The 13,504-nt window shown below is 38.7% G+C and overlaps 1 protein-coding gene across 2 annotated transcripts in view; it reads left to right on the plus strand.

Moving 5' to 3' along the window:
- ADAMTS2 (ADAM metallopeptidase with thrombospondin type 1 motif 2) overlaps positions 1 to 7,215 on the plus strand; it is a 330,178-nt gene extending 322,963 nt beyond the window's left edge. The window contains exon 22 of one of the 2 annotated variants that reach the window (XM_020782724.3): positions 4,659 to 7,215. In XM_020782724.3, coding sequence (XP_020638383.3) covers positions 4,659 to 5,122 — 464 coding nt within the window. In that variant the 3' untranslated portion in view covers positions 5,123 to 7,215. The remainder of the gene's footprint in view (positions 1 to 4,658) is intronic. The other variant, XM_072990085.2, reaches the window with a different exon arrangement.
- The last annotated feature ends 6,289 nt before the right edge of the window (positions 7,216 to 13,504 follow it).

Consider the following 13,504-nt stretch of genomic DNA (forward strand, 5'->3'; position numbering starts at 1 on the left):
TGTCAAAAGTTGCTCAACTATCAACTCTTTATACATTATCGCATCCATCAGTCTTTTTTCACCATTTGCATGTTTGACTTGACTGGTTCAGTTGTGTGTCTGCGTGCGTATGTGTGCGATCTATTGATGTGTGTCAACTGGCAAACATAACAGTGTGTGAACTACAGAATTACCTCAATTGTTATTGCTTTGTTTCATTTTGCTGAGGGAGAAAGAAGCTGCATTTAGAAAAATGCCTTAAACTTTAATTGCATTGGCATTAACCACCAGTTCCAGCTTTAAATATAAACAGTGCACTAGTATTATGGATTTGTGTTCATATACTGTGCCTTTACTTGAATGATAAAACACTGGAAGGGAGTTTGCACAGTCCATTCATGAGGAAGGCGTAGGTTATTCCCTAATCACAGAAAAGATGCATTACTAAACATACTCTCTTAAACAGCAGTGGATTGCTTCAGCATGTATTTGTGCTGAAGGTGTAGGACTCCTTACCCATAAAGTGACTTACATAATATCAAATAAGGGAAGCATATTCATCCCTGGGTGTCATAGCTCTTTGCTTGCCACCTTCCTTCACCAAATTATATCCTTTACAAAGGTGGCCCTGTGGATCTTTAACAATGTAGCACTTCAAAATTGTCATTATCATGTGATCACATATCTAAATCTTGCTGTTACTACAATGGTTTTCTGCTGCAACATGTTGACAATTATACATGCAACGTCAAAGGCAAAGACAAGTTATCTGGCACTAAATACTGTTATGTGAAATAATTGGTGTTTAACTGTTATCAATTTATTCATGACTGTTAATTACCTTTAAATAGACAACTGTTAAGTGATGTTTCAAAATATGGGTGGCTATCGAGAATGGTGCAATAAGGTATCTGGGCATTGTGCACTAGATCTATATGCACTTTGGTTTATCAGGGATATTTTATTAGTGTTTTGTATGTATTTAACTTAATATTAAAGATGTGCCAATTCAGTTTGCTGTTCAATATTTTTTATGAGGCCAGTTGAAATGTGTACCAAAGTGACTGTGCAAATGACTATTTTTTTTTTCTTACTGCTGAGTCAAAGACATAACTTTCAGTCTGTCATGTGTACTACAAAATAAAATTAAATGAAAGTTCAGCAAGTCTGGCGGTTTTGCTTTAGGAAAAAATGTAAATTTATTCAGAAATACAGCATATGCATTACAAGTTTAATTTTTGTTTTTAAAGAGTCTTCTGCACCTTAAATACAAATAGGTTTATAATGTGATCCTCTGCACATCTGCTCAGAAGCAGCCTTACTGACTTCAGTGGGACCTATGTAAGGATGTGCAGGGTTTCACTGTTAAAGTGGCATGAGCTTTTGTGGATGAAGGTGATTCAGTCACCAGAAATGTTTGTGCCAAAATAAATCTATATGTCTTCAAGATGCCATGAAGCTCTTTCTTGTTTCTACTGCAATAGAGTAACATGTCTGTCTCTATGGAAGAACTAGAAAATTTATTTAGATAAAGTAGATGACGGGAACATATTTTTATTTTAGCACTAGAATCCGTTTTGTCCTGGTTTACATGTTCCTAGAGGTTGTCGTCTAATGCTGAAAAAGAAGGCATTTTTCTAAACAATGCTTCAACTGGTTCTTATATTAAACAGTGAAAAAAATCCTATGCTTAGCAGTTAAAATGTGTATCAGATTGATTTATTATGTATCATGATTTAGCCATTTTATTATTCTGGATATATTCTGATCCTTTTTTTCTTCTTCTATTTTTTTGGATTAACACTTGTAGAGAAGAATTTTAAGTAGGCTCTATTTCCATTTATGAATTTCATTTAACAGAATTTAGATTTCGTACTAAACAAGTTAAAGATCAAGTAAAATAACACTCTCATTATTCTTTTAGAAAAAGAATTAAAAAAAAAAAAGGATTGGTAGTCCATACATAAGGTAGCTAATTTAAAATTATTTCCTACCTTGACAAATTTTTAGAAAAAAGGTATATATGCTAGACTGATATGTTTGCCAATTAAACACACACGGGCCCTGTTTTATTTAAGTAAAAGAAAAGTGGAGAGACATCATGCGTCCTTTCTAAAATCAGCAACTGCTTCTGCATTTGATCAGGTGATGCTATATGTTGCCATGTGCTTGAAAGCTTAATACCAATGAGCCTCGTGCTGCTGTATCAATCTGGAGTGTCATTCCAATAGCGTTGTGCTTCTGGGTGGGTGCTCTCTTTGCTGCCAACATGCATCTGAGACCTCATGGGGCAGACAGTGATTGGGGTGTCGAAGAGGGAAACGGCAGGTGGTGAACAAATTCTTTGGTTCTTCACACACCCAACTCACTGCTTCCATGCTCCCATTTTCTCCATCTGATAAACTTTTTTCCTTGTCTATAACACAGCTTAGAAAAGTTTCCTTTTTTTAAAATTACAACTCCCCAAATCCCCCAGCTGTGCTGCCTGGGGAATTCTATAGGCTGTAGCTTATCAAAAAAGAAATTCCCCAGGCAAGCTCTGTTGTACAAGCGTTACTGAGCTAATGTTTTTTGTTGATAGTACATTGTTGGAGCCTTAGAAAAGCTTCATATATTACTAGCAAGGATGTTTGTCACACTGAATGCCAGTGTCCACAGAGAGGCACTATAAGGCAGCCAATCTATGTGGCACTGAAATGAACAGGAAATGAACAAGATCACTGTTCTGCTCATCTGAAACTTTTTTTACTTTCAGTGCTAGCCCATTTTTAGAGGCTAATAAACCAGGAACAAACTTTGTCATTCACTCATAACAGGTCAGAATCTGTTTCCTATTGCAGCTGCCTCTCATTATATAAAGGGAAGGCCACTTAGATATCTCTAGCATAATACTGGAAGTATGACAAGGAAAATGATTTGGCATATGGGGGAAATGGATGGTATGGCCTTTATATGTGCAAAAAGCTGGGAGCCTGGATTGAACCTCACTTTCTGCTTCTCACATGTACCAAGACAGCTGTTCCTTTATATGGAATACTGCACCACTGTAGAGAGAGCAACATGATTGGTCCCTAAAATGTGGACAATGTCAGGCTGGGATTATAGCTTTGTTTTTCAGTGGACTGGAAAGAAAGCTATGTTGCAGCAAGATAGAGAATGCAGCATTTCAGATGTAAATACATATACAGTACTCGATTTTCTATGATCTCCAGTTCACAGCCACATAAATGCTTTTCTTCTCTTATAATTTGGCCTCGTGCTCAACATAACTGAGAGATGGATCCAGGCACCAAACCGTATGTCTCTCACTGCTGCATGCAGCCTTGACTCTTCCAGGCAGTAGTGATTCAGAGTTTCATGCTAATATTTTCTCTTTTCCACAGCATGTCCTTTCGAGGAACAGTTGGCATGTGCATGCATCCATTATTTTCTCTTATAGTTGTTCCACATTCTGCAGTTTGAAAACATGATTATGCACAGCCATGTTATACAGCATGATCTGTATTGTAAGTGTGCAAAAGTAAAGCAGGAAGGATTGATATATGTTTGCTTCTCCACAAAGGAAGGCATTCTGTGGGACCGCAGCACCATTGTTCCCCCCCCCCCCCAAGTATTGCATTCTACAGGAAAAGAAGTAGCTGTCTTATCCTTCTGTGCAATGCATATTTTAACATAGATGTACAACATGGAAGTATATGGATGCATACTTCATTCAGATATGGACGTATACTTCATTCTAAATAAGAAAATGTCAACTTCTTCAATATATATTTTTTCCAACTGAATTTGAAGTTGGCAGTTGTCCAGATAGAGACCTCACAATGTGTTGCATTCTTCAGTTATTTAGCAAGGGAAGCATTTAATTGCCATTTACTAATGCAGGATATCTATACTGTACTTGTAAGCCGCCTAGAGTGGACGAGTAGTCCAGATAGGCGCGGTACAAATCAAATAAATAAATAAATAACAATGAATAAATAATAAAGTAGTAAACTTAAATGATTCAAGGTCAAGTTCTGTGTATTCCAGATTTTATGAGTTGAAAGCAAGGGAAATACCAAATTGGCTTTAGTAGCATGAACAAAAATCTTATTCATGCAGCGTTTCCATCTTTGTGAATTCATCTGAGTGGTTTCTAAGCTACGACTAGGAGCATCTCAGTCATATTGTAGGCTGCCTGTCAGGGAGTGAGAAGCCAGTGTAAAATTGCTTTCAGCTTCTTGCATTTAACAAGGTCCTATTATTCTGATGAAAGGGTAAGCAAGGTGTGGAACAACTGAAAACTGTTCAGTAATACCCTAGTAGTTTATAGAAGGAGTGACACCAAAAATTCATCTATGATATTTATTGTTGGAATTAGGCTTAAAATTACATGAGACTGCATCTGGTCCATTGCCCTAATGCAAGATCTTCCATCATACTGAGAGGTCTATATCACTTTGATTGCTACAGTACCATAGAAAACAGAAAGCAGGAGCATGCATGGTGCTTATATATACTATCCAGATGTTCTGAGATAGGGTGGGTTATTTTCATGTCAGACTCATGCAAGACACGTGAGAGAGCTTCTGTTGCTAGCCTATGTTATATCAATGTATACAAGACTGTCTATAAGTCCAATTGTGTTTGATTTTGTCTCTGATTTACTGCATACACATAATCTTGTTTTTCTCTCCCAGCAGAACATTGCCAAGGAGACAAGTCAATGTTTTGTCGCATGGAGGTTCTCTATCAATATTGTGCAATTCCTGGTTATAAAAAACTGTGTTGCAGGTCGTGTAACATGTACAGTAACAAAACAGAAAATGGAAACTCAACAGAATCCAACCATAATAAAGTTAATGATATTGAAGAAGACACCACTCCTACACTTACTACACCTGTTGAAGTTCATATCCCACATACCACTTCAGGTCCGCCAGCTGTTCCTAAAGTGACCGTCAGCAGTCCCAATGCAACAATAGATCAGCCAGAAGGTAACGCAGTGGACGTTCCATATAAAATTCACGGGATGGAAAATGAAGTCCCACACCACAACATCATCTTGAGAAGGAGACCACCATATGAAAGGACAAAGAACCAAAGAATCCAGGAGCTGATTGCTGAAAAAAGGAAACAAGAGATGCTCAGGAAATTACACTGAAATGGAAATATAACAGCACATTTTTCCCTCTCTTATAGAGATGTTACCAATACTGCAGTAATGCCCATGTTATCATAGAGGCTACAGATAAATAGTGGTGCTATGGCAGAAATGCCAGTTGCTCTTGCCTGCAATAAATGGAAATTTAGGGTTATTTAATTAAGGTTAATATAAATGTTTAAATAATGGCTAGCTGCAAAAACTAGTGCAATATCTTCATAGATTCAAGTGCTCATACCTAGCCAAGGGCAGCGAGGATCTTATTTCTTGTGGTTTGTCTTGCTCCCTTCATGTGTATTTTTGACTTCAGTGGAATGTTATTGGGATATGCTCAGCATCGTTGACAAGAGGTTTCAATAGCTTATCTCTTAAGTCTCAATGCTGTTTGGAGACTTATAGGATAACCAACAGAACCTCAGCTTCAAGGAAGCATGCACCTGCTTTTTTTAAACACTCAAATCCTTAATATACTTATTTGGAAATAAGCCCAATTGCTTTCAGTGGAACTTATCTCAGAATCCCTGTGCCAGAATCCAGGGTGCCAATCTTACCTATCTTTCCGTTGAACTCAGAGGTGCTATTCCCATATCCAGGGGGCAAGAAAGGACGCCACTGCAAGAACAAGGAGACATTTAAACTCCTGTTTCAGGAATCAAACATAAACGTGCTTTGGGTGAACCACTTGAAAAACAAAGCCCTGAGAAGTGATGCTACTTACTGTACAAAATCCAGCAAGGGAAGGACTGTTCTTCAGAAGAGACAGTATAGGAGGAGAAACACAAGAAACATACTTTATAGTCCTAGATCCAAAGCAGGTCAAAGGAACTTTAAACTCATTCTTGCAAAGTAAAATGTTTACACAGATGCGTGGCTAGTAAACAGTTACCTTGTTATAGACTCTTTTTCTTTACACTTAGAGACCAACATGGCCTTAATGCTCACACATATACTAGCCCCATCAATGTCAGGCAGACATACATACAAAACCCAGTGCCTAAGTCTGAACTAGATATTCCATAAAGCTTAATCTAATCATTTGTAGAGGGGTATGTGTGTGCATATTCCCATAAATCAGATAATATTACTTGTGACATATGTTTAAATTGAAATCAACCTGCTAACTCACAGGACAGAGTGTCCAAATGACCCCAAGTTTTAATGTTTTCAGTTGTTTTCAAGTGCCTGAATTTCACAGCCATTTTATTGTAATTATTGTAATGCAGTACAAAAATAGGAAAAGTCACGTTTTGAGATTTCATTTCCAGAGTACCCTGACATTTTCAGTTGCTCTGAAAGGGTACCTTTCTCTATCTTTCTCCACCTTCCTCACAGTGTCCCAATCGTGAAGATATTTTCTTCCAAATTCTACCAACATTCTGATTAATTTAAATGACTGGATTTCCCTGTTGTTTCACTTGGTGCTTCTCTGTGAAGAAAATGTAGCTTTTGTTTATTGCATTTTCTGTAATTCAGTGTCTTGTCATTGTAGTGATGAACTTGTATTATCAACAGCAAATCAGGGCTGCTGTATTGCAGCAAAAACGAGCATTTGTCATAATTCATATATATGTATACACAGTACAGAATCTACTTAGATCTTAGCAATGTGTAGCTTGACAGCCCTTTGAGTACTGGTTTCATCTTGCACAGTTTTCGGGAAAGCTTATATGGACACAAGCAGCATCCGTTTGTTGCCATTTATTTCATTCAAAGACAAATGTGCAGCCAAATCCTAAACACTGTTACTCATAAGCGAGCCCCATCAATAGGATTTACTTCCTAGTAAGTTTTCTGTGGTGTAATATTGGCTATTTAAATTGCTTATTTGAACATTCAGAATCATCCATCTTAACAAGTAGCTGTAGATTTAAAACTTGAGCCAATTAGCAAAACAACCACATTGGTTTAAACTGTTAGAGAATCAGCTTCCTAGGTATTTCTACTGTTGTCATTGTTATGGATCACCTAAATTGGTTGCTTCTGATTTAGAGGGGCATAAGGAATGTGAATTGTCCAAAGTGTGCCATCCCTCAGGGAGTTTCCATGTCTGAGTGGGAATTTCAACCCAACTCTCCCGAGTCCTAGTCTTACACTCTATCCACTGCACCTCACAGGCTCTTCCTGCTACTATCACAAACGTAGTTTGTGGGGGGGGGGGACACTGACTGCAAATGTACACTTTATTATTCCTTAAAGAGCAGGCTCTGAAATATCAGCTAATGTCTGCTTTTGCATTGCCTTTTTGACTGCCCATATTGTGACAAACCCAGACCTACTGGGATATGCCACAGGATATGCTTTTGCATTGCCTTTTTGACTGCCCATATGTCTTGCCCAATTGCTACAGACATAGACATTCTGAAGGTACTGAAATGAATTGGACTGGAATACCCTATTATCCCAGCTGTACTGGGATATAATCTCAAAAATGATAGGATGATTTCAATATGAATCCAAGGCAGACCTTTCAACATCACAGTCATCCAAGTTTATGCACCAACCACCGATGCTGAAGAAGCTGAAATTGACTAATTCTATGAAGACTTACAACGCCTTCTAGAACTGACACCAAAGAAAGATGTTCTTCTCATTCTAGGGGATTGGAATGCTAAGGTAGGGAGTCAAGAGATAAAAGGAACAACAGGAAAGTTTGGCCTTGGAATTCAGAACGAAGCAGGGCAAAGGCTAATAGAGTTTTGTCAAGAGAAAAGCACTCTCATCACGAACACTCTTTTCCAACAACATAAGAGGTGACTCTACACACAGACATCACCAGATGAGCAATACCAAAATCAGATTGATTATGTTCTCTGCAGCCAAAGATGGAGAAGCTCTATACAGTCAGCAAAAACAAGACCTGGAGCTGATTGTGGCTCTGATCATCAGCTTCTTATAGCAAAACTCAAGATTAAACTGAAGAAAGTAGAAAAAAACCACTGGACTAGTCAGGTATAATCTATACCAAATCCCTTATGAATACACAGCGGAAGTGAAGAGCAGATTTAAGGAACTAGATTTGGTGGACAGAGTGCCTGAAGAACTACGGATGGAGGCTTGTAACACTGTACAGGAGGCAGCAACAAAAACCATCCCAAAGAAAAGGAAATGCAAGAAAGCAAAGTGGCTGTCCAGTGAGGTCTTACAAATAGCAGAGAAGAGAAGGGAAACAAAATGCAAGGGAGGTAGGGAAGGTTACAAAAATTGAATGCAGACTTCCAAAGAATAGCAAGGAGAGACAAGAGGGCCTTCTTAAATGAACAGTGCAAAGATATAGAGGAAAATAATAGAAAGGGGGAAAACAGAGATTTGTTCAAGAAAATTGGAGATATTAAAGGAACATTTTGTGCAAAGATGGACATGATAAAGGACAAAAACTTTAGGCACCTGACAGAAGCAGAAGACATCAAGAAGAAATGGCAAGAATACACAGGGGAATTATACCAGAAAGATTTGGATATCACGGACAACCCAGATAGTGTGGTTGCTGACCTTGAGCCAGACATCCTGGAGAGTGAAGTCAAGTGGTCCTTAGAAAGCATGGCTAACAACAAGGCCAGTGGACGTGATGGCATTGCAGTTGAACTATTTAAAATCTTAAAAGATGATGCTGTTAAGGTGCTACACTCAATATGCCAGCAAGTTTGGAAAACTCAGCAGTGGCCAGAGGATTGGAAAAGATCAGTCTACATCCCAGTCCCAAAGAAGGGCAGTACCAAAGAATGCTCCAAATAGTTCAATAGCACTCATTTCACATGCTAGCAAGGTTATGCGCAAAATCCTCCAAGGTAGGCATTAGCACTATGTGGACCGAGAACTCCCAGAAGTACAAGCTGGATTTCGAAGGGGCAGAGGAACTAGCGACCAAATTGCTAATATGCGCTGGATAATGGAGAAAGCCAGAGAGTTCCAGAAAAACATCTACTTCTGCTTCGTTGACTACACAAAAGCCTTAGACTGTGTTGACCACAACAAACTATGGCAAGTTCTTAAAGAAATGGGAGTTCCTGACCATCTTATCCATCTCATGAGAAATTTATATATAGGATACGAAGCAACAGTTAGAACTGGATATGGAACAACTGATTGGTTCAAAATTGGGAAAGGAGTACGACAAGGCTATATATTGTCCCCCTGCTTATTTAACTTATATGCAGAATACATCATGTGAAAGGCTGTACTGGAGGAACCCCAAGCCGGAATTAAGAAATATCAACAATCTCAGATGTGCAGATGATACCACTCTGGTGGCAGAAAGTGAGGAGGAATTAAAGAACCTCTTAATGAGGGTGAAAGAGGAGAGTTCAAAAAATGATCTGAAGCTCAACATAAAAAAAATAAGATCATGGCCACTGGTCCCATCACCTATGGTTTTTCCTGTAGTGATGTATGGAAGTAAGAGCTGGACCATAAAGAAGGCTGACTGCTGAAGAATTGATGCTTTTGAATTGTGGTGCTGGAGGAGGCTCTTGAGAGTCCCCTGGACTGCAAGGAAAACAACCCTATCCATTCTGAAGGAAATAAAGAAATCAACCCTGAGTGCTCACTGGAAGGACAGATCCTGAAGCTGAGGCTCCAATACTTTGGCCATCTCAGGAGAGGAGAAGACTCCTTGGAAAAGACACTGATGTTAGGAAAGTGTGAAGGCAAGAGAAGAAGGGGATGACAGAGGATAAGATGGTTGGACAGTGTCATTGAAGCGACCAACATGAATTTGACCCAACTCTGGGAGGCAGTGGAAGACCGGAGGGCCTGGCGTGCTCTGGTCCATGGGGTCACAAAGAGTCGGACATAACGACTAAACAACAGCAACCGTATTATCCTCTGCAGTTCTCACTCCCAAAATCTAACTGAAGACCACTTTCATGTAAGTATAAGGGCACAGTTCAGTGGCAATTTACTATGCAATCTAAAATCAGTTGCACATCTTATTGTTGCTGTTGAAGAATTTATCCTGTAGTCTACAAGTTGATCATGCAATTTGCTTCCAGTTCATACCACTCCAATGAGACCAATGGGGCATAATCAGAGAATTAGCCTTTATATCAATCGGCTGCACATTTGGCATGAACAGTCAACATTCAAGGCAGGATTGGCTTCACATTTGATCAGTGTGAGAGTTGTTCATTTACTCTGTACATTTATTCATCCTGATCTACCGGCATTTGGTTGGGATGCATTTTTCATGGTACATCAAAATATGGGTCAACTTTTTAAAATAGTACTTAGATGAGCATGGTGATGTAGTTGAGGTTGTGCATGTCAATGTATATCTGCACACAATCCCATCTGCTCATGAGCTGCTCACCTGTAAGCTTGCTTTAGCACATAGATCCTCATAGGCGAATATGAATGATTCTCCAAGGGGTGAGGTTGGCATAATTTAAATGAACGTTACTGTCTTAGCAGAACATATGACGTGTGCAATAAGCGGCACACCTCCCAAAATCACTAAATTAGCCATATGGGTCTGAAATGAGAACTAGAAAACACTATAAATTTAATTATCTCATTCAGGCTTTGCCAAAGATTCTTAGAATAATCATGCATTGATAAGTACCTCTTCTCATGGGGCAAAATGCCTTCTCTTACTGTCAGTCACTTTAGTGGGAAGCCTACTTGTATCGTCTGCTCCTCCTTCTCATGTAGGTCTCCTTTAATAGCTTCAGTACCCTTTAGCAGTTCTTCTACTCTTAAAGTGCAGTAAGACAACTGTGGGAATTGTTCATTCACTATGTAGCCTGTTATTCTGAAATGCATGAAGAAACAAATCCACCATGCTGACCAATTAACTTCATTGGCAATATCTGGGAATTTATACAATTACATTTTTAATCACTAGGGATGTATAAAATGACATATTTTTGTGGAACAATACATGCCTATGAAATACAGAAGAACAAATTTCAGCTTCCCCTTGGCTACAAATATTTTGCATAAACATATAATATGTTCATGATTTAAACAGAGAAAAGTGTTTTCAAAGTACAGTAATTTGGGGCTAAATTCTTTTTTAAATTTAAGATTGACAGACCCACTGCCTTGTTGCATAATACTCTGCAGCAACATCATGAAGAAGTGATCAGTTTAATACATTTATTTGTTTCAGGCAAAGTGAAAGCTCTTTTTTGTCCTATAGCTGTCAGCCATGATCTAAAATTGAAGAGTAACTCAACTTGGACAACGGATCTTTTTCTTCCCTTAACGTGATTGTATTTCCTTATAAGGTGTTTTTTAAGGGAACTTTGCAATGTACAGTAGAAGCTTTTATTGTAAGAGTCATTGGAAACCCTGCAAGACGTGTGCAAGCCCTTCATTACAAACCTATCTCCATCATTATACACTTTTATACATAGCAATACTTAAGTCAGTAGCCATTATAATACAATCATTTAATTACTATACTTATGTCAGAACATGGATTTTGATATTTCATTAGTATTCCTGCCATACTCCAAAAGGGACTGGGTGGCTCTTTCCATAGTCCACAAATGGGAGATTGCCCATGTTCTGTCAAAAGAACCTAATAAGCTTGATTGTTTGGTCTTGAAATTTATTCAGTTAGGAATGCCAAGTTTCTCTTCCTCCCCTTCTGTTTTCCCCTCCTGTGTTTTTAACGCTACTGCCTCTATGTTTTTGCCATTTGACCTGCAAACGTGAGTGAAATCATGCAAGAGTTGTATGGAATTTCACAGACTAATAATTTTATAATGGCGTAAACTGTATGTATTGGACCACAAATGATCAGGTTTGCCTCCATGTTATGGAACACTTCGGTGGCTAATTGCTAACTGTATAGCCTGCAATTCACAGCAAGTGAATCTTCCAGGGTAATTCTCACTCATTCGAAAACCTTCTACCCAACTGCCTCAGCAAAACACATTTTCCCCCAAGTGGTTACAGTCCCTAACAAATCCTGCATATCTGTAGTGGCAATGTTCAAAATGGAACCCTTATTATAGCTGTATTGCTTCTAGTCATATTTTTGCCATTTTAGGTAACATTTATCGTGGTTCAGGCACGACCTATGGCCTTTGTTTTATCAGCATCAGTTCAATAGCTGAGTACCTATCCTCATTATATGGTCATCCAGTGCACGGTAGCGTCTTAAAATATTGCAGGTGTTTGCTCCTTGTCTGAGCCCAGCCAAATAAATGCACTCATGGCCATATGCAGGATCCTGCCTTCAGTGTATGCTGGAGGATGCAGGGGTGGGAGGAGAAAAATATAGTATTTGCAATTGCAAAAAAAAAAAAAAACAAAAACAAAAAAAACCTGGACCCCAGCTGTGATGGTGGGTGCTTATGACCAGTTACCCATGGAAAGGAAATCACTATTTGCTACACATCCCCAGGAGTTGAGAGAATAGGTTCCTTAAAATACTTTATTTGAAATATTACTAAATGGTGCTGTATCCAGTACTCAAAGGGTTTTTGTGATTTACTTTTATTATATAATGCATTTACTTTATATACTCACCTGCAATTCACAGTATTATCTATGTTCCTATGGCACAGCCATTCACATGCAATGCATATGCCTTAGCGTCAGCTGCAATGAATAGCCATGAGTTGTATATTAAAATGTATATACAAATCAGAACTTTTAATTTTATAATTTATTAAAGTCCAGATGTCTGGGTTCTTTTGCAAGCAGTTTGACTTTTTAAACTTTGATTACTCAATCTGCACACCAAGTAACATTCAATATGCATATACTGGCCTTTCCAGATTGCAGTTATTGTCATTTTCTTCCCGAGATTTCTTCCACTCAAGCAGCCGTTAGGGGTGCCATGGCATCACTATTCAGCAGTCATCTCTGGAAGGCAGGATTAAGCACATTCATGCGGTGTGTGATACAGCACTTTATCTTCCACTACAGCTCCACAAAGCCCAGTCCCATAGGCAAGACTCTTGAGTCGGGGCTGACTCAGAAATATATTTTGTGCACTGCAACTTGCCTACCAGCCTTTTAATTAGTCGCTACCTTCTTGACCTTTCTTTTGAAGTGGATTCTGACTCTTGGCTCCAAGCTCTTTCATTAGTTGGTTTCCTTTCACTCCAGCCAAAGCCTTCCTGAATTATCCTTTTAATAAGTCAGATTCTGTTCCCTGCCATCAAGTTCTATAATTAATCACCTCATTTTACAGCACCATTGCTTTCCCATTTTCTGTATTTTTACTTTTAGAAAAATCAATTCTCACAATTGACTGCCAGCAAGAAGCATAAGCCCAAGCATTAAAATAGAGCATTCAAGAGTTCAGGAATGCTGTGGCCATGCCTGCAGAGAAAGGACTAAATAAAAGGCCAGTAGTGAAAAGGGAGAGGAAGGAAATGACTAATTACAGGTGATGGTGGCCAGGAGAAGCCTCACTAGGTCCTTTGC

The sequence above is a fragment of the Pogona vitticeps genome, chromosome 2 (assembly GCF_051106095.1).
Source record: "Pogona vitticeps strain Pit_001003342236 chromosome 2, PviZW2.1, whole genome shotgun sequence".
Lineage (NCBI taxonomy): Eukaryota > Metazoa > Chordata > Lepidosauria > Squamata > Agamidae > Pogona > Pogona vitticeps.